This window comes from Catharus ustulatus, chromosome 3 (genome assembly GCF_009819885.2).
Source record: "Catharus ustulatus isolate bCatUst1 chromosome 3, bCatUst1.pri.v2, whole genome shotgun sequence".
Classification (NCBI taxonomy): domain Eukaryota; kingdom Metazoa; phylum Chordata; class Aves; order Passeriformes; family Turdidae; genus Catharus; species Catharus ustulatus.
The window spans coordinates 118,882,954-118,903,723 of record NC_046223.1 but is presented as its reverse complement, the minus strand read 5'-3'; the positions used below and the strand labels follow the sequence as shown (position 1 = coordinate 118,903,723).

The 20,770-nt window shown below is 54.5% G+C and overlaps 2 protein-coding genes across 2 annotated transcripts; one reads left to right on the top strand and one right to left on the bottom strand.

The window, feature by feature from the left end:
• The first annotated feature begins 1,037 nt into the window (after positions 1-1,037).
• On the top strand, positions 1,038-9,615 carry CLU (clusterin). Its single transcript, XM_033056389.2, has 8 exons — positions 1,038-1,142; positions 1,886-2,034; positions 4,338-4,508; positions 6,527-6,932; positions 7,674-7,787; positions 8,758-8,984; positions 9,206-9,387; positions 9,464-9,615. Exons 1-8 carry the CDS (start codon positions 1,043-1,045, stop codon positions 9,468-9,470), a joined length of 1,356 nt encoding a protein of 451 aa, XP_032912280.1. The 5' UTR covers positions 1,038-1,042; the 3' UTR covers positions 9,471-9,615.
• Positions 9,616-10,277: 662 nt separating this feature from the next.
• On the bottom strand, positions 10,278-17,366 carry SLC35F6 (solute carrier family 35 member F6). Its single transcript, XM_033056556.2, has 6 exons — positions 17,242-17,366; positions 16,019-16,091; positions 15,021-15,204; positions 13,755-13,967; positions 11,877-11,987; positions 10,278-11,788 (listed from the first exon to the last, which is right to left on the bottom strand). Exons 1-6 carry the CDS (start codon positions 17,316-17,318, stop codon positions 11,307-11,309), a joined length of 1,140 nt encoding a protein of 379 aa, XP_032912447.1. The 5' UTR covers positions 17,319-17,366; the 3' UTR covers positions 10,278-11,306.
• Positions 17,367-20,770: the final 3,404 nt, after the last annotated feature.

The following is a 20,770-nucleotide window of genomic DNA, read 5'->3' as shown; positions in this document are numbered from 1 at the left end:
GATCCTGGGGGATTCCCGATCTTGGGGTCCCGATTTTGAGGGGTCCCGATTTTGGGGGATCCCGATCCTGGGGGTCCCTGATCCTGGGGATCCCCCCGATCCTGGGGGTTCCCCGATTTTCGGGGATCCTCGATCCTGGGAGTTCCTCGATCTTGGGGGTTCCTGGTCCTGGAGCTCCTGATTTTGGGGGATCCCGATCCTGGGGATCCCCGATCCTGAGGGTTCTCTGATTTTGGGGGATCCCCGATCCTGGAGGTTCCTCGATCTTGGGGGTCCCGATCCTGGGGGTCCCCGATCCTAAACTCCTTCCCGTGTGCGGGGACCCCCTCCCCCAGTGCCCAGAGACCCCCCCAGACCCCCCCGTGCCCCCCCGGCCGTGCCCGTTCCCGCCATCCCGCGGGGTTTTTGTTTGCTTTGGTTTTTGGGGGGGTTGGGGGGGGATGAGTCAGAGTCCCGTGTTCGGGTGGGGGAGGGGCGGGCCCGGCCCTGTCCCCACCGTGTCCCCCCTGTGACCCCCCCGCGGCGCTGTCGCTGTCCCTGTCCCTGTCGCTGTCCCCAAAGACCCCAAAATTCAAACCCGTGAGCCCCCAAACTCCCCAAATGAGACCCCGTGACCCCCCTGTCCCTGTCCCTGTCACTGACCCCCCTGTCCCTGTCCCTGTCCCTCTCACTGACCCCACTGTCCCTGTCCCTGTCCCTGTCCCTGTCCCTGTCCCTGTCCCTGTCCCCTGTCCCCTGTCACTCTCACTGACCCCCCTGTCCCTGTCCCTGTCCCTGTCCCTGTCCCTGTCCCTGTCCCCTGTCCCTCTCATTGACCCCCTGCCTCTGTCCCTGTCCCTGTCCGCCCGCAGGGACCATGGCGCTGGCGCTGGCGCTGCCCCTGTCCCTCTCACTGATCCCCCTGTCCCTGTCCCCCTGTCCCTGTCCCTGTCCCTGTCCCCTATCCCTCTCATTGACCCCCTGTCCCTGTCCCTGTCCTTGTCCCTGTCCCTGTCCCCTGTCCCTCTCACTGACTCCCTGTCCCTGTCTCCCCGCAGGGACCATGGCGCTGTCGCTGTCGCTGTCGCTGTTGCTGTCCCTGCTCGGGGTCCTGCTGGCCTTGGAGGGGGCGAGCGGCCTCCTGCCCCCCTCGCAGCTCAAAGGTGGGGACAGGGGGGACACGGGGGGACACGGGGGGGGGACACGGGTTTGAATTTTGGGGGCTGTGCCCGTGGAGGGGGGACGGAATCGTCCCTGGGATGGGATGACGGGATCATCAATGGGATAATTAATGGAATAACAGAATAATTAATGGAATAATTAATGGTATAACAGGATGATTAATGGGATAATGGGGACACACACGGTTATTCCTGAGGGATATTTGCCAATTTTCCCCCATGTTTTCCCCATGTTTTCCCCCCGTTTTCTCCATCTTTCCCCCCAATGTTTCCCCAATTTCCCCCCACATTTCCCCATATTTTCCTCATTTCCCCCCCATATTTCCCCAATTTTTCTCCGATTTCCACCATCTTTTCCCTCAATTTCCCCCCAACTTTCCCCAATGTTTCCCCAATTTTCCCCTAATTTCTCCCCAATTTCCCCCATCTTTCTTCCATGCTTCCCCCATTTTTTCTCCCATCTTTCCCCAATTTTCTCCCATGTTTTCCCCAATTTTCCCCTAATTTCCCGTCTTTCCCCATCTTTTTCCCCATCTTTCCCACTTTTCCCCTAATTTTTCCTCATGTTTCCCCCCATATTCCCCCATATTTTCCCCCCAATTTCCCCCCAATTTTCCCCCACATTTTCCCCAATTTTCCCCTAATTCCCCCCAATTTCCCCCTTCTCTCTCCCATGTTTTCCCCATTTTTTTCCCGGTGTTTCCCCCCCCTTTTCCCTGCCCCAGAGCTGTCGGCGGCGGGCAGCCGGCGGATCGACGCGGAGCTGGAGCGGGCGCTGCAGGGCGTGGGGAAGATGAAATCCCTGATGGAGCAGAGCGGCCGCGAGCACCGCGAGCTGCTCACGGCGCTGCAGGACACGCGGGACCACAGGGAGGTGGGAAATGTGGGGATTGTGGGAATTGTGGGATGTGGGAATTGTGGGATGTGGGAATTGTGGGATGTGGGATATGGGAATTGTGGGATGTGAGATATGGGATGTGGGAATTGTGGGATGTGGGAATTGTGGGATATGGGATATGGGAATTGTGGGATGTGGGATATGGGAATTGTGGGATATGGGAATTGTGGGATATGGGATATGGGAATTGTGGGATGTGGGATATGGGAATTGTAGGATGTGGGATATGGGATATGGGATATGGGAATTGTGGGATGTGGGATATGGGAATTGTGGGATGTGGGATATGGGATATGGGATATGGGAATTGTGGGATATGGGAATTGTGGGATGTGGGATATGGGAATTGTAGGATATGGGAGTTGTGGGATATGGGATATGGGAATTGTGGGATATGGGAATTGTGGGTTATGGGATATGGGAATTGTGAGATGTGAAATTGTGGGATGTGAGATATGGGAATTGTAGGATATGGGAGTTGTGGGATATGGGATATGGGAATTGTGGGATATGGGAATTGTGAGATGTGGGATATGGGATGTGGGATATGGGATATGGGAATTGTGGGATATGGGAATTGTGGGATATGGGATATGGGAATGGGAGCTGCTCACCACCCTGCAGGACACACGGGACCACAGGGAGGTGAGATATGGGAACTGTGGGATGTGGGATATGGGAATAACGGGATGTGGGATATAGGAATTGTGGGATGTGGGATATGGGATGTGGGAATTGTGGGATATGGGATCAGGAATGGGAGCTGCTCAGTGCGCTGCAGGACATGCAGAGCGGAAAGGAGGTGGGAATAATGGGATATGGGAATAATGGGATATGAGATATGGGAATAATGGGATATGGCAATAATGGGAATAATGGAATAATGGGAATAATGCAGATAATGGGATATAGGAGTAAGGGCGTATGAGATATGGGAATAATGGGATATGGGAATAATGGGAATAATGGAATAATGGGAATAATGGGATATGGGAATAAGGGGATATGAGATATGGGAATAATGGGAATAATGTGGATAATGGGATATGGAATAATGGGATATGAGATATGGGGATAATGGGATATGGGATCAGGAATGGGAATTGCTGATGGCACTGCAGGACACATGGGACTGCAAAGAGGTGGGAATGGAATGATGGGAATAATGGGAATGGGATCGGGATATGGGGAATGGGAGTAATGGGAACAGGATCAGGAATGGGAATGGGGAATAATGGGAATGGGAACGGAGAACGGGAATGGGAGTGGGGGATGGGAATAATGGGAATGGGCTTGGGATCAGGAATGGGAATGGGGAATGGGATGTTGTCGCGGGTACGCTGGGAATGCTGGGACAGCGGAATGGCCTTGGGATGGTGGGATCACTGCTTGGGATGGAGAATAGGGAATGGGATCACAAACAGGGAATGGGGATAATGGGGAATGGGAACGGGGTATGCCATCCTGGGAATGGGACTGGGATTGAGAATGGGATGGACTGGGAACAGGGAATGCTGTCCTGGAAATGAGAAATGCTGTCCTGGGAATGGCGTGTCCCATGAGTCTGGGAATGCTGTGTCAGGGTGTCCTGGAACAGGGATTGCTGTGTCAGGGATTGGGAATGCTGAGTCAGGGATTGGGAATGCTGTGTCAGGGTGTCCTGGAACAAGGATTGCTGAGTCAGGGATTGGGAATGCTGTGTCAGGATCGGATGTCCTGGGAACTGGGAATGCTGTGTCAGGGATCAGGGTGTCCTGGGAACAGGGATTGTTATCCCGGAAATTGGGAATGCTGTGTCAGGGATTGGTGTGTCCCAGGACTTTGGGAATGCTGTGCTGGGAATCAGTGCATACTGGGTCTTCGGGAATGCCAGGCCGGGCATCAGGATGTCCCAGGACTTTGGGAATGCTGGGCCCGGAATTGCAATGTCCTGGGATTCTGGGAATGCCGTGCCAGGGATCGCTGTGTCCCAGGACTTTGGGAATGCTGAGCTGGAGTTCTGGGGGTGCCGTGCTTGGGATTGGGGTATCCTGGGAATCTGAGAATGCTGTACTGGGAATTGCTGTGTCCCGGGACTCTGGGAATGCCGGGCCGGAGATTGGGATGTCCCAGAATTCTGGGAACGCCGAGCTGAGATTCTGGGGATGCCGTGCTTGGGATTGGGGTATCCTGGGAGTCTGGGAATGCTGTACCGGGAATCGCTGTATCCCGGGACCCTGGGGTTGCCGTGCTGGGGCTCCGTGTCCCGGGGCGCGGCTGACGGGCGGCATTCCCGGCAGGAAGCGGTGCGGCTGGCGCGGCAGAAGGAGCAGGAGCTGTCGGAGCGCGGCGAGCGCTGCAACGCCTCGGTGCTGGAGCTGTGGGAGCGCTGCAAGCCCTGCCTGCGGCAGCGCTGCCTGCGCTTCTACTCCCGCTCCTGCCGCAGCGGGGCCGCGCTGGTGGGACGGCAGGTGAGGGGGAACAGCAGGAAAATAGTGGGGAAATAGCGGGGAAATAATGGGGATATAGTGGGGAAATAACAAGGAAATAATGGGGAATAGCAGGGAAATAAAGGGGAAATAATGGGGAAACAGTGGGGAAATAATGGGGAATAGCAGGGAAATAATGGGGAAATAACGGGAAAATAGCGGGGAAATAATGGGAAAATAACAGAGAAATAATGGGAAATAAGGTGGAAATAATGGGGAAATAGCAGGGAAATAATGGGAAATAACGTGGAAATAATGGGGAAATAACAAGGAAATAACGTGGAAATAACAAGGACATGATGGGGAAATAACAGAGAAATAATGGGATATAGCAGCGGGGAAATAATGGAGAAATAAAGGGGAGATAAAGGGGAAATAATGAAGAAATAACAGGGAAATAATGGGGAATAGCAGGGAAATAATGGGGAAATAATGGGGAAATAATAGAGAAATAATGGGAAATAACATGGAAATAATGGGAAAATAACAGAGAAATAATGTGGATATAGCAGGGAAATAATAAGGAAATAAAGGGGAAATAATGGGGAAATAAAGGAGAAATAACAGGGAAACAGCAGGGAAATAATGGGGAAATAATGGGGAAATAATGGGGAATAACAGAGAAATAATGAGGATTTAGCAGGGAAATAATGGGGAAATAACCAGAATCAGTGGGGAAATAATGTGAGAACAGCAGAGAAATAATAAGGGAATAACAGGGAGATAGTGGGAAACAGTGGGGAAATGACGGAGAAATAACAGGGAAATAACAAGGAAACAGCGGGGAAATAATGGGAAATAATAGAGAGATAACGAGGAAATAACAGGGAATAATGGGAGACCAGCAGGGAAACAGCAGGGAAATGAAGGGGAAATGAAGGGGAAATAACAGAGAAATAATGGAGAAATAACAGAGAAATAATGAGGATATAGCAGGGAAGTAATGGAGAAATAACAGGGAAATAACAAGGAAATAGCGGGAAAATAACGGGGAATAACAGAAACAGTGGGGAAATATCAGAGAAATAACTCTGACGTTTATTGGTGTGCGAGCCAAAAAATCAAACCAAACCAAACCACTGGGATACCAGGAAAGGGGGAATTTTGCCCTGATCCCATTCCTGGAGGGATCCTATAGGGATTCCAGGGAAGGCGAGGATTTTTCCCCGGTCCCATTCCCAGAGGTTTGGCAGCTGAGAGATCCCACAGGGATACCAGGAATGGGAGGGTCTTGCCCTGATCCCATTCCCAGAGGGATCCCACAGGGATACTAGGAAAGAGGGGATTTTGATCCCATTCCCAGAGGTCTGGCAGGTGAGGGATCCCAGGAAAGAGGAGATTTTGATCCTACACAAAGTTTTGGCAGCTTAGAGATCCCACAGAAATATGAGTAAAGGGGGAATTTTGCACTGATCCCATTCCCATAGGTTTGACAGGTGAGGGATCCCATGAGGATCCCCAGGAAAGGGGAGATTTTACTCCAGTCCCATTCCCAGAGGATCTCCAAGTGAGTGATCCCCAGGAAAAGGGGAATTTTGATCCCATTCCAGAGGGTCTCCGGCTGAGCGATCCCACACCACTCCGGGATACCGGCAATGCCCAGATCCCATTTCTGATCCCATTCCCAGAGGGTCTCCAGCTTAGGGATCCAACAGGGAGCTCAGGAAAGAAGGGATTTTGATCCCATTCCCAGAGAATTTCCAGCTGAGTGATCCCACACCATTCAAGGAGATCAGGCATGCCCGGATCCCATTTCTGATCCTGCTCCCAGAAGGTCTCCAGCTTAGGGATGCCACAGGGAAACCAGGAAAGGGAGGATTTTGATCCCATTCCCAGAGATTTGGCAGCTGAGTGATCCCACACCACTCTGGGATGCCAGGAATGCCCGGATCCCATTTCTGATCCCATTCCTGAGGGTGTCTAGCTGACTGATCCCACACCACTCTGGGACAGTGGGAACAACCAGATCCCGTTCCTGATCCCATTCCCGCTCCCTGCAGCTGGAGGAATTCCTGAACCGCTCGTCTCCCATCTCCATCTGGGTGGACGGCGAGCGCCTGGACTCGCTGCTGGAGCGCGACGAGCGCCAGGAGCGGCAGCTGGAGGACCTGGAGGAGCGCTTCGGGATCCTGGAGGACGGGATCGACGGGATCTACCGGGACAGCTCCCTGTTCCAGGGCCGCCTCCACCCCTTCTTCCAGGCGCCCTTCGGGGGGTTCCGCGAGGCGCTCGGGGCTCCGGTGCAGCGGCTGCGCTTCCCGCGCCGCTTCCGCCGCTTTTCCGGGCATCTCTTCCCGCTTTTCCAAAGCCCGCACGGAAGCTTCCAGCAGCTCTTCCAGCCGCTCTTCCACATCACCCAGCGCGTGCTGGAGGGCGCCCACGGCGACTGGGAGCTGCTCCCGGGAGGTAAAGGGCAGGATCCCAAATTCCAGAGGGTTTAGGGATAACGTTCCCGGGAAATCCAGAGGATGAGCGTGATCCCAATGTGGGGATTCCCGCGGGGAGCTGGGAATCATGAGCTCCACTGGGATTTTGGGATTTGTCCCACCCCAATCCTGGCTGCCATCATGGGAATGCGTTTTTTTGGGAATGTTGGCCGTGTTTGGGAATGCTGCTGATTTTTTTTTTTTTTTGGGAATGCTGCAGGTGTTTGGGTTTTCAGAGAATGTTGCAGGTGGGTTTTTTGGGAATGTTGCAGGTGTTTGGGGTTTTTTGGTGTTTGTTTTTTTTGGGATTCCTGCCAATGTTCTTTTGGTGTTTGGGTTTTTTTTGGGGATTGCTGCCGATGTTTTTTCCATGTTTGTTTTTCTTTGGGGTTGCTGCCGATGTTTTTAGGGTGTTTGTAGTTTTTTTGGGATTGCTGCCAACGTTTCTTTGGTGTTTGTTTAACTTTGGGATTGTAGCCGATGTTTTTTTGGTGTTTGTTTATTTTTTGGGATTGCTGCCGATGTTTTTTCAGTGTTTGTTTTTTTTTTGGGATTGCAGCCGGTGGTTTTTTTTGGGAATGTTGCAGCCAGTGCCGTCACTGTCTGCCGATGCAACCCTGGGGACGGGAGGGGCGCAAATTCCAAGGAAAACAGGATTTTGTAGCACCTGGGAGAGTTGGGGGGGATTTGGGGAGCTGAGGCCGGCCTGGAATTCCTGCAGAATCCCGGAATTTCAGCGATGACCGGATGGTTTGCCGGGAGATCCGGCGGAACTCGGCCGGGTGCCTGCGGATGCGGGAGGAGTGCGAGCAGTGCCGGGAGATCCTGGCCCTCGGTGAGCCGGAAATGGATGGAATTATGGGAATGGTGGGAATGGTGGGAATGATGGGAATGGTGGGAATATCAGGAATGGTGGGAATAGTGGGAATGGCAGGAATGATGGCAATGATGGGAACGGGAATAATGGGAATGGGAATAATGGAAATAACAGAAATTATGGGAATGATGGGAATAATGGGAATGGGAACAGGAATGGGAGTGTGAACAGGAATAACAGGGATTGGAATAATGGGAATGGGAATGATGGGAATAATGGGAAGCATGGGAATGTGGGAATGATGGGAAAGATGGAAATGGGAATGGAGATGGGAATACTGGGAATAATGGGAATGATGGGAATAATGGGGATGGGAACAGGAATAATGGGATTGGAATTGGGGATGGGATGGGAACAGGAATAATGGGGATGATGGGAACAGGAATGGGGATAATGGGAATAATGGGGATAATGGGGATGGGAATAGGTTGGGGATGGGAACAGGAATGGGAATGGGGACGGGGAGAGGGGTCACAATTCGGGGTTTGGGGTGCATGGTGTGGGATGGGGAGGGGTTGGGGATTAGGGGTGCAAGGGCTCCATCCCTGGAGGTATTTTGGGGTCCATCCCTGGGATGTTTTGGGGTCCATCCTGGGGATATTTTGGGCGCCATCCCCAGGGGATGTTTTGGGATCCATCCCTGGAGGTGTTTTGGGATCCATGCACTGGGTAAGAGGGGTTTGGGATGGGGGAATGTTCTGGGGTGCAAGGGCTCCATCCATGGGAATGTTTGGGGGTGCAAGGGGTGCATTTGGGGATGTCGAGGAATGGGATGGGACAGGATGGATGGGATGGGACTGGGATTGGGATGGGACTGGGATGGGATGGGATCCATGGGATGGATGGGATGGGGTGAGGGATGTGATCCATGGGATCCCTGGGATGGGATGAGCCCCGCTGGGCCGTGCTGACCCCATCCCTGTCCCAGACTGCGGGCAGGAGGATCCATCCCAGCAGGAGCTGCGGGAGCAGCTGGAGGACGCCGTGCGCGTGGCCGAGCGCTTCACACGCCGCTACGATTCCCTGCTCCGGGAATTCCAGGAGGAAATGCTCAACACCTCCGGGCTGCTGGACCAGCTGAACCGCCAGTTCGGCTGGGTGTCCCGCCTGGCCAACTATTCCCTGGGCTCCGACGGGTTCCTGCAGGTCACCACGGTGAGCCCACGGGACTGGGGCCGGCAGCGGGGCTGGGAACATCAAAAGTGGGACAGGGCCACAAAGGGCCCTTTGTGCTCCAGCTGGGAATCTCTCGGAGCCGGATGCGGCACCGGGATGGGAGCCAAGGTCGGGGGGGCCTGCCTGGGGCTCTCCCGCGGCCGCTCTGGCCTCGCAGCTCCGGATTGTGCCGTGGGGTGAGCGCGGTGCTGTGGGCGCAGGTGCTGTCCAAGGCTCCGAACCCCGAGGATCCATCGGCGGTGCCGGACACGCAGGTGACGGTGCAGCTCTTCGACTCGGAGCCGCTGGAGCTGACCGTGCCCGGGGACATCCCGTGGAGCGATCCCAAATTCATGGACATCGTGGCCGACCAGGCGCTGCAGCACTTCAAGGAAAACGCAATGTGAGTCCGGGACCATCCCAAAAAACGCCCTGTGGGATAACTCCGGGCTCATCCTGCTTTTTTCCCTCGTTCCCAGAGAGTAGCTGGGTGATCCCGCTGATGCCGCCCCTCCGGATCCCCCTTCCAGGGGGGAATCGTCACCATGCTGGCACCTCTCCCCTCCTGACCCTTCCTGCTGCCAGGACCCTCCGGGGCCCCAAATGGAAAATAAAGGTAGAGTTGAACATCCCTGGCTCTGCTTCTGGAGTTTTTGGGGTAATACTGAGGGAAAAAGGAGGAAGAACAGCTTGGATCTGTCGTTGTGGAATTGTGGATTCAGGCTCCATTCCCAAATATGATCCAGCAGGAGCCCCCCAGGCTTTGGGGCCTGTCCCCATCCCTTGGGCACACAGATCCCAGTGCCAGGGCCTGTCCCCATCCCTTGGGAACACAGATCCCAGTGCCAGGGCCTGTCCCCATCCCTTGGACACAGATCCCAGTGCCAGGGCCTGTCCCCATCCCTTGGGGACACAGATCCCAGTGCCAGGGCCTGTCCCCATCCTGTGGGGACACAGATCCCAGTGCCAGGGCCTGTCCCCATCCCATGGACACAGATCCCACTGCCAGGGCCTGTCCCCATTCCTTGGGGACACAGATCCCAGTGCCAGGGCCTGTCCCCATCCCTTGGACACAGATCCCACTGCCAGGGCCTGTCCCCATTCCTTGGGGACACAGATCCCAGTGCCAGGGCCTCTCCCCATCCCATGGACACAAATCCAAGTACAAGGTCCAGATCCCCCTGGATGAGATCCTGCATAAATCCTGCTTGGAACACCCTGGAGGTCAATTCCTGTCCTCTCCCATCCCTGAGAATTCCCAAATTTCCACAGGATAACTGCCTGAGACCCTCGTGGAATGAGCCAGGGGCAGAGGGGCTTTATTGGGAACACAAATTTAGGAGTGGGTGGATCCAGCCCAAATCCCACCCCAGTCCCATCCCAATTTTTTGGGAATGGTGCAGAGGCTCCAGTCTCCCGGGAAATCCGCTGTGGGTCCAAACCCCATTGGGAAGAGCCAGTACAGCTTCTCCACCCCAAATCTGCCATTCCCTGTGGGGAGAATTCCCAATCCCAATCTTTGGGATGCACATTCCAAGGAACATCCACTCACTGCCACCATTCCCTGTTGGAAGAATTCCCAGTCTTTGGGATGCACAATTCCCACTCCCAATCCCCGGGGTACACATCCCAAGGAACATCCAGTCATTGTCACGATTCCCTGTGGGGAGAATTCCCAGTCCCAATCTTTGGGATGCACATCCCAAGGAACATCCACCCCATCTCTGCCATTCCCTGTGGGGAGAATTCCCAGTCCCAATCCCCAGGATGTGGATCCCAAGGAACATCCAGTCATTGCCACCATTCCCTATTGGGAGAATTCCCAGTCCCAATCTTTGGGATGCACATCCCAAGGAACATCCACCCCATCTCTGCCATTCCCTGAGGGGAGAATTTTTAGTCCCAATCCCCAGAATGTGGATCCCAAGGAACATCCAGTCATTGCCACCATTGCCTGCTGGGAGAATTCCCAATCCCAATCTTCGGGATGTGCATCCCAAGGAACATCCACCCCATCTCTGCCATTCCCTGCTGGAAGAGTTCCCAGTCCCAGTCTTTGGCATGCACATCCCAAGGAACATCCAGCCATTGCCACCATTCCCTGTTGGGAGAATTCCCAATCCAAATCTTTGGGATGCACATCCCAAGGAACATCCACTCATTGCCACGATTCCCTGCTGGAAGAGTTCCCAGTCCCAATCTTCGGGATGCACATCCCAAGGAACATCCATCACTCATTGCCACCATTCCCTGTTGGGAGAATTCCCAGTCCCAATCTTCAGGATTCCCATCCCACAGAACATCCCCAAACAGGGATCGCGCTCATCCCTGATTTTCAGCATCGCCATCCGTGCCCAGCAGCGCTTCCCTCTCCTCGCCATTCCCGCTCCCGTTGCCGCTCCCGGTGTCCTCCCCGGCGCCGCCGGGCAGCAGGGCACGGTGCAGGCCGTTGTAGAGCGCGGCTCCCGCCAGGAGCAGGGCGAATCCTGGGATCTGGAGCGCGTGGAACTGCTCCCAGCGCAGCGCCAGGCTGAGCGCCCAGACCAGCAGCGTGCGCAGGCTGTCCAGCACCGTGCGCGTGGTCGCGCTCAGCTCCCGCGTCACACTCAGCCCCGCGAAGTTGAAGAAGGAGATGCTGCCCACGTTGGCCAGCAGCGCCGCCAGGATCAGCGGCTCCCGGCGGATCTGGCACCAGGCGTCTGCCGGATCCTCCAGCACTCCACGCGGATTCCCGGAGAGCCGGCCCGCCGGGATGAAGGACAGCGGCACCAGCAGCAGCGCTAGGATGACGAAGCCGAACAAACCTGCGGGGAAAAGGAGCTCAGTCCCAAATTTTCTGTAAATCAGCATCCTGGTGATTCCCATTCCCAGGGATTCCCGGGGATTCCGGACCTTCGGTGCCCACGGCGCGCAGCGGGTGGACGTCGTGGCTGAAGATGAATTTTTCTTCCAGCACCATCTGGATGGACACGATTCCCTGGGCCAGCAGGATCAGCAGGTCACCTGGGAAAACAGGGAAAATAATGGAAAATAGCAGGGAAAAGGCAGGGAAATAACAGGGGAAATAACAGGGAAAACAACAGGGAAAACAGGGTGAATAACAGGCAAATAACAGGGGAAATAACAGGGAAAATAACAGGGAAAATAATGGAAAATAACAGGGAAAAGGCATGGAAATAACAGGGAAAACAGGGAAAATAACAGGGAAAATAACAGGGAAAAGAGGGATAATTACAGGGGAAATAACAGGGAAAAGGCAGGGAAAATAATGGAAAATAAGAGGGAAAACGGGGAAAATAATGGGGGAAATAATGGGAAATAACTGGGAAAGTAACAGCGAAAAGGCAGGGAAAATAACAGGGAAATAACAGGGGAAAGAATTGGGAAAACAACAGGGAAAACAACAGGGAAAACAACAGGGAAAACAACAGGGAAAACAACAGGGAAAACAACAGGGAAAACAACAGGGAAAACAACAGGGAAAACAACAGGGAAAAAGGAGGAAATAACAGGGAAAATAACAGGGAAAACAGGGATAATAACAGGGAAAATTACAAGGAAAGTAACAGGGAAAACAACGGGGTAAACAACAGTGAAAATAACAGGAACCTCCCAATTCCAAGGAGTTTTCCTGCCATCCTAAGGAGTGATCCCACCATTCCAAGGAGTGGTCCTGCCATTCCAATAAATTTTCCCGCCATTCCACAGAATTTTCCTGCTATCCCAAGGAGTGATCCCCCCATCTCAAAGAGTTTTCCCCCCATCCCATGGAGTGATCCTGCCACTCCAAGAAGTAGTCCCGCAATCCCATGGAGTTTTTGCCCCATCCCAAGTTTTCCTTCCATTCCAAGGAGTTTTCCTGCCATTCCATGGAGTGACCCCCCCATTCCATGGAGTGATCCCACCATTCCAAGCAGTTTTCCCACCATTTCAAGAAGTTTTCCCACCATCCCATGTAGTTTTACCACCATCCCAAGGAGTGGTCCTGCCATTCCAATAAGTTTTCCTGTCATTCCATGGTTTTCACACCATCCCATGGAGTGATCCCCCCATTCCAAGAAGTTTTCCCGCCATTCCCAAGGAGCTTTTCTGCCATTCCCAAGCAGTTTTCCCGGCATCCCAAGGAGTTTTCCTGCCATTCCCATGGAGTTTTCCCCCATCCCCTCCATCCCAAGCAGTTTTCCCCCCATCCCATGGACTGATTCCCCCCATCCCAAGGACTTTCCCACCATCCCAAGCAATGATCCCACTATCCCAAGGGGTGATCACCCCCCCATCCCAAGCAGTGATCACCCCATCCCAAGGAGTTTCCCCCCCATTCCAAGCAGTCTTTCCCCCATCCCATGGACTGATTCCCCCCATCCCAAGCAGTTTCCCCTCCATCCCATGGAGTGATCCCGCCATCCCAAGGGGTGATCACCCTGCCATCCCAAGCAGTTTTCCCCCCATCCCATGGACAGATTCCCCCCATCCCAAGCAGTTTTCCCATCATCCCAAGCAGTTTTCCCTCCATCCCAAGCAGTTTGCCCTCCATCCCAAGCAGTTCTCCCATCATCCCATACAGTGATCCCATTGTCCCAAGCAGTTTTCCCATCATTCCAAGCAGCTTTCCCATCATCCCAAGCAGTTTTCCCACCATTCCCACGGAGTCTTCCCACCACCCCAAGCACTCTTCCTGCTATTCCCAAGCACTTTTTCCCCCACCCCAAGCACTCTTCCCACCATTCCCAAGCACTTTTCCCCCCACCCCAGGATCACCCCCCGGCATACCCGTGACCACGCCAACCGTGCCGTGCCCGGCGCCGCCGGAGCCGCGTAGATCCGCCAGCCCCACCAGCGCCAGCCCCGCCACGGTGAGCGCCATTCCCGACCAGTGGCTCCAGCGCAGCCGCCGGCCCAGGAACGCCACCGACAGCAGCCCCGTGAAGATGATGAGCGAGCCCCGCAGCATCTGGAAGCTCGAGGCGCTGGTCATGGTCAGGGCTGCGGGAAAACAGCGTTCAGGGAACGGCCTGGAATTCCAGAATTACGGAATTCTGTGGTCCCAGCTGCCAAATCCCGTTGGAGGGTGTGAAACAGAGAGCCCTGATTTCTTCAAAAAGGGATTGAATTAAAACCTTGGGATGGATTGAAGTTTATTAAGCCAATCATACATGAAAATAGAGGTGTAAATTTAAGTTTTAAATGAGCAAACAAGTAAGAACATGTTTTAAGTGCCTTAAAAGGTAAAAGTCTTGGAATTTAAAAGTCTTAGAGCTCAAAAACAGTTCTAGATATCAGTGTAGAAAACAAATCTCAACACCAAGTCTCAGTGAGAGCTCCAGAACAGTTTTAGACATAATAAAAACACAGTGAGAATATTGCTTACGTTTTTCAGATTGAACAGACGGGCCACGTGCGCAGATTATATGGAAACTTTGGTGTTAAAAAATGGAATTCTGATAAGTTTGGGAGAAATGATTCAGGTTTGTGTTTTTAGCTCATTGGGTAATTTGTAAATAAAAATTTGTGTGTTGGAGTGAGGGGAAAGGGAAGGGAAGGGAAGGGAAGGGAAGGGAAGGGAAGGGAAGGGAAAGGAAAGGAAAGGAAAGGAAAGGAAAGGAAAGGAAAGGAAAGGAAAGGAAAGGAAAGGAAAGGAAAGGAAAGGAAAGGAAAGGAAAGGAAAGGAAAGGAAAGGAAAGGGAAGGGAAGGGAAGGGAAGGGAAGGGAAGGGAAGGGAAGGGAAGGGAAGGGAAGGGAAGGGAAGGGAAGGGAAGGGAAGGGAAGGAAAGGAAAGGAAAGGAAAGGAAGAAAGGAAAAGGAGAAAAAGGAAAAAGGATCATCATCTTTGGCCCTTGCACCAGGAGCTGCTTCTGCTTTAATCTGGACTTTATTTTTATTTGGGACTTTACTTTTATTTTGGGTTCCGCACCAAAACCTTTCAGCATGAACTTCAACACTTGGGACTCTTTGCCTTCCGAGACTGACGCACCTTTCATTAAAGACTGAAATCCAAAATTCCGGCGGGAAAAGCGGGAATTGCGCGGGGTCACTCACCCACGTACATGATGCTGGTGCCGGCCATGTCGCACAGGGCGGGGGGCAGGAACAGCAGGGGCTGGAAGGGTCGGGATGGGGCTGGATTCGGGGCCGGGGCGGGATCCGCGCGGCGCCGATCCCGCAGGAGCAGCAGGTAAAACACCGGGAGGCAGGAAAACTCCCCCAGGAACATCCCGGCGGCCTGAGGGACACGGGAATGAGGGGGAGCACGGGAAAGAAAGGGGGTTGGAAATGGGAATAATGGGGTTTCAGCGGTAGGAATGGGGCTGGGAGCTGGAAAAGGAAACTGGAAATTGGAATAATGGGGTTCAACAGTAGGAATGGGGCTGGGCGGTAGAAAAGGGAGGTGGAAACTGGGATGGGAGCTGGAAACTGGGATAGGGGGGCCCCCTGCAGGAAAGCAGGAACATGGAATGGGGGGGATCACTGGCAGGATTGGGATTGGAAGCAGGAACGGGACAGGATCGGGAATGGGGCAGGGATCGGGATTGGGATTTGAATCAGGAACAGGATTGGAATCAGGAATGGAATTGGGATCAGGATTGCAGCTGGAATGTGGCAGGGATCAGGAATGGGGCTGGAATCAGGAACAGGATTAGAATCAGGAAAGGGGCTGGGATCAGGAATGGGGCTGGGATCAAGAACAGGAATTGAATCAGGAACAGGACTGGAATCAGGAACAGGATTGGGATTAAGAATGGGAATGGGCCTGGGATGTGGCTGGGACCAGGAATGGGTCTGGGATTGGGAATGGGGTTGGAATCAGGAATGGGATTTCAATCAGAAAAGGGATCAGGAATGGGGCTGGGATTGGGAATGGGGTTGGAATCAGGAACGGGATTTCAATCAGAAAAGGGACCGGGATCGGGAATGGGGCAGGGATCAGGAATGGGGCTGGGATCAGGAGGAACAGGGCTGGGATCAGGATTAGGACTGAGATCGGGAATGAGGCTGGGATCAGGAGGAACAGGGCTGGGATGGGGAATGTCTCCCACCTGCAGGAAGGGGTGCTGGAACCTGTGCTCCTCCGCGCCATCGCAGCCGGGAGCGCTGAAGTTGTCGGCCCACCTGGAATGGGTCAGGGATCAGCCCAAAATCCCGAAATCCTGCTCGGGGCTGTGCTCCGGGACACTTCCGGGGCCAGGATGTCCCCAGGGAAGGTGACACCGCTGGGGCTGCCCCGGCCTGGCGGGATGCTGGCTGTGATCCCGGGATTGAGTGACAGCCGGGAATGGGACACCGGCAATGGGACACCCCGTGTCCCACAAATCTGGATATGGGATCCCGGGATTGAGTGACAGACGGGAATGGACACCAGGAAAGGGACACTCCCTGTCCCAAAAGTCCGGATCCTGAGGGACACTGGGAAAGGGACACCCTCTGTCCCAAAAATCCAGATCTGGGATCCTGGGATTAAGTGAGAGCCGGGAATGGGACACCATGAATGGGACACCCGGTGGGGTGGGACACCCCCTTTCCCAAAAATCCAGATCCCGAGGGACACCGGGAGTGGGACACTGGGAATGGGACACCCCCTTTCCCAGAAATCTGGATCTCGAAGGACACCGGGAATGGGACACCGGGAAAGGGACACCCCTGTCGCAGCACTCCGGATCCCAGCCCCAGTTCGGGGTGAATTCCCCATTTCTGGGGGCTCCCATCACCCTTTGGATGCGGATTTCCCATCCCACGGACCCCGATCCAGCCGGGAATGCCCCAACCCCCACCGGGACCCCTCCCACGCCGGGGGATTCGGGGCTGACTCCTCCCCGGGATGTCGCAAGAGGATTTATTGGGACCTCACGTGTCCCTTCTGAACCCTGCCCGGTCCCCGTGCCTCAGTTTCCCCTGCCGGGGCTCCCGGGATCCGCCGGGATGAGCCGGCCCGGCAGGTCCGCCCTGCCCGGGCGGATTTTGGGATCCCCGCGGGCTGGCAGTGACGTCACTCCAGTCCTTCCCGGGATTTTGGGGCGCGGGGGATGGGGGAGGCTCCACCCCAAAACGGGCAACCCCAAAAAGAGCTGGACCCTTCCCAAAGGATCCCCAAAATCCCTACTCCCGGAACTGGGGTGGGGACCCCAAATCCCTGAATTTGGGGGAGGAGCCCCCAAGGCCACTCAAGGGGACACAAATCGCGACAGCGCCGAGCGGGGGGGGGCGGGGACGGGCGGGGATTTTGGGATTCCGGGGGGATTTTGGGGGATTTGGGGGGACTCACTTGGCCGCCAGGGTGTTGATGGAGCCGGTGAGGAGCATGAGCGCGGCCAGGCCCAGCTGGTACCGGGACCACGCCATGGTCCCGCGGCACCGCCCACCGCGGGGACACGCCCCCGGACACGCCCCTAAACGGGGATACGCCCCCGGACCCGCCCCCAAACAGGGACACGCCCCCCCGGACACGCCCCCAACGGGGACACGCCCCTGATCCGCCCCCAAACGATGACTGCGCCTCCACTGGCCACGCCCCCTAACTAAAAGCCACGCCCACACGCAAATATGTATCTGTCACGCCCCCTCATTTACATAACCACGCCCCCTCCCCCACCGGTACCGCCGGTCTGGCATGTTCTGCCCAGGGAATTCTATCATGGGAATTCTGTCACGGGAATTCTGTCTCCGGAATTCTATCATGGGAATTCTGTCACGGGAATTCTGTCCCCGGAATTCTATCATGGGAATTCTGTCACGGGAATTCTGTCCCCGGAATTCTGTCATGGGAATGCTTTCCAGGGGATCCGGTCCTCAGAATTCTGTCCCAGGAAGTCTGTCCTGGGAATTCTGTCTTGGAAATTTTGTCCCGAGAATTCTCTTTTGGAATTCTGTCCCTGGAATTCTGTCCAGGGAATTCTGTCCTGGGGATCCTTTCCTGGGATTTTTCCCTTGATTCTCATCCCGGCGATTCCTGTCCCGGTGCCACCGCCCCCCTTGTCGCATGTCCCCCCCACCGTGTCCCCCCCGTGTCCGGCAGGTGGCGCTGGAGGAGCGGGGCCGGGATCGCCGGGATCCGCAGGACAAACCGGGATAAACCCGGGATAAACCAAGATACACCTGCCTGGGATAAACCTGTCTGGGATAAACCTGCCCAGGATAAACCCGGGATAAACCGGGGTAGGCCTGACTAGGATAAACCTGTCTGAGATAAACCTGTCCCAGATAAACCTGCCCAGGATAAACCCAGGATAAACAGGGATAGACCTGCCTGGGGTAGACCTGCCTGGGATAAACCTTTCTGGGATAAACCTTTCTGGGATAAACCTGTCTGGGGTAAACCTGTCCGGGATAAACCCAGGATAAACCTGCCCGGGATAAACCCAGGAAAAACCTGCCCGGGATAAACCTCTCTGGGGTAAACCCGGGATAAACCTGACCAGGATAAACCTGTCTGGGGGTAAACCCAGGATAAACCTGGCCAGGATAAACCTGGGACAAACCTACCCAGAATAAACCATAGGATAGACCTAACCGGGATAAACTCAGGTTAAACCTGGGATAAATCCAGGATAGACCTGCCTGGGATAAACCTGACCAGGACCAAAATGTCTGGAGGACAGAAAGGTGGCCCTGGGGAGGGATGGGATGAGGGGACCCAAATGTGGCCCTGGGCAACCCAAAAATGTCCCCAGGAGAGCGTGAGGGGACCCAGTGCCAGCTCTGCTCCATCGGGGTGGCAGAGCCCCATCCCAGCTCCCCTCGGGATGGGGACACGGAGCACCTGGAGCTGCCTCTGGAGCCCCGGTGACCCCACTCCCAAAATCCCCAGCTTATCCCGGTCACAAGGGGACGGCAGCGGGATGTGGTCACCTCCTGTCCCCTCTCTGTCCCCTCCCTGTCCCTGCATCCATGGAAACTCTGGGAATCTGATGATCCCAGGGATGGGACACAGGGACATCCAGAGCCTTGGGATCAGGAGGATCCATGGCCGGGACCTGGGAATGTCCCTGTCCCATCCTGTTTGGGATGGAATGTGGAAAACAAGGAGTATAAATCAAGGATTCCCCTTCCCAGAGTTCTTTTTTTTTTTTTTTTTGGGGGGGGGGGGGGGGGGGTGTGTTTGTTCCTTGCCAGGCGAAAATTTAAATATTTAATAAGGAATTTCTAAAAATTTAAGATCTTAATTGCCAAGACTTCCTTTGGATCCCAAACCAGCCCTATTTTTCCTTTTTTTTTTTTTTGTTTTTTTTTGTTTTTTCCTCAAAATCCCTCAAATTCCCGATTTTTCCCCTCTTTCCCAACACTTTCCTGCCGTTCCCGCTGGCTCAGAGGAGTCGGGATGAGCCCTGGGATGAGCCCTGGGATGAGCCCTGGGATGAGCCCTGGGATGAGCTTCCCCTGCGGCTCACGCCTTACACCAGGAATTTTAAGCTGCTTGGATGGATTGTAAATATTTGGGATACGGCTGACAGGGAAAATTTAAACGTTTTAAGAGGGAAAAAAATGGCTCAGGATTCCTGAATCCTGCAGGAATCTGCCTGGAGGGTCATCCAGCGCATCCCTGGAGCCGCCAGAGCATCCCCTGGGGATCCCTCTGGATCCTCCAGGAATTGTGTGTGCTCCCAAATGCCAGAGGAGCTGAGCTTTGTGTCCTGGCCCTGGGAACATCCCGGCTCCATCCCCTTCTGCATCGGGAATTCAGGCATGGAAAATAGAGTGGGGTTAAAGGATGGAGGGATGGATGGAGGGATGATGGATGGATGATGGATGGATGGATCCATGGATGGATGATGGATGGACGGATGATGGATGATGGATGGATGGATGGATGGATGGATGGATGGATGGATGGATGGATGATGGATGGATAGATGGATGGATCCATGGATGGATCCATGGATCCACTGATGGATGGAGGGATGCCCCTCCAGGTGAATTCCAGGGGCAGAAAGAAGATGCTGTGGATCATGGAGATGCTCTGGATCCAGGCTGGGAGAGCTGGGAATGTCCAGCTGGAGAAGAGATTAATCCAGGGAATCCTTGGAGCCGCTTCCAGAGCCTAAAGGGGCTGCAGGAGAGCTGGGGAGGGTCTGGGGAAAGGGTTGGAGGGGCAGGACAAGGGGAAGGGACCTCCAATCCCATCCCATTCCAACCCCGACACTTCCCTGGGAACGGATGGAGCAGTAGATTCCAAAGGATCCCAGAGGATCATGATCGTCCTCTCCCAGCCCTCCACCCCTGTAGATCCCGAAGGATGGTGCTGAGGTCCCAGGGATTGAGATCCTGCTTTCCCAGATCCCAGAGAGCCAGGACCCTCCTTTCCCAGATCCTAAGATTGGAGGCGATGTCAAGATCCCACAGGATCGGGATCCTCCTTTCCCAGATACTGAAGGAAGAGTCCCAAGTCCCAGAGGATCAGGAGCCTCCTTTCCCAATCCTCTGGGAATTACTGAAGGTGATGCTGAGATCCCAAAGGATCGGGATCCTCCTTTTCCATATTGCCAGGGAAGAATCCCAAGTGCCAGACGATCGGGATCCTCCTTTCTCAGATCCCAAGGGAAGGACTGGTGATGATGTCAAGATCCCAAATGATTGGGATCCTCCTTTCCCAAATTCCCGGAGAAAGACTGGAGGCAATACCAAGATCCCAGAGGATCAGGATCCTCCTCTCCCAATCCCATGGGAAGGACTGCAAGCAATGGCAAGATCCCAAAGGATCGGGATCCTCCTCTCCAAATCCCATGGGAATTACTAGAGGCAATGCTGAGATCCCACAGGATCAGGATCCTCCTTTCTCTGATCCCGAGGGAAGAATC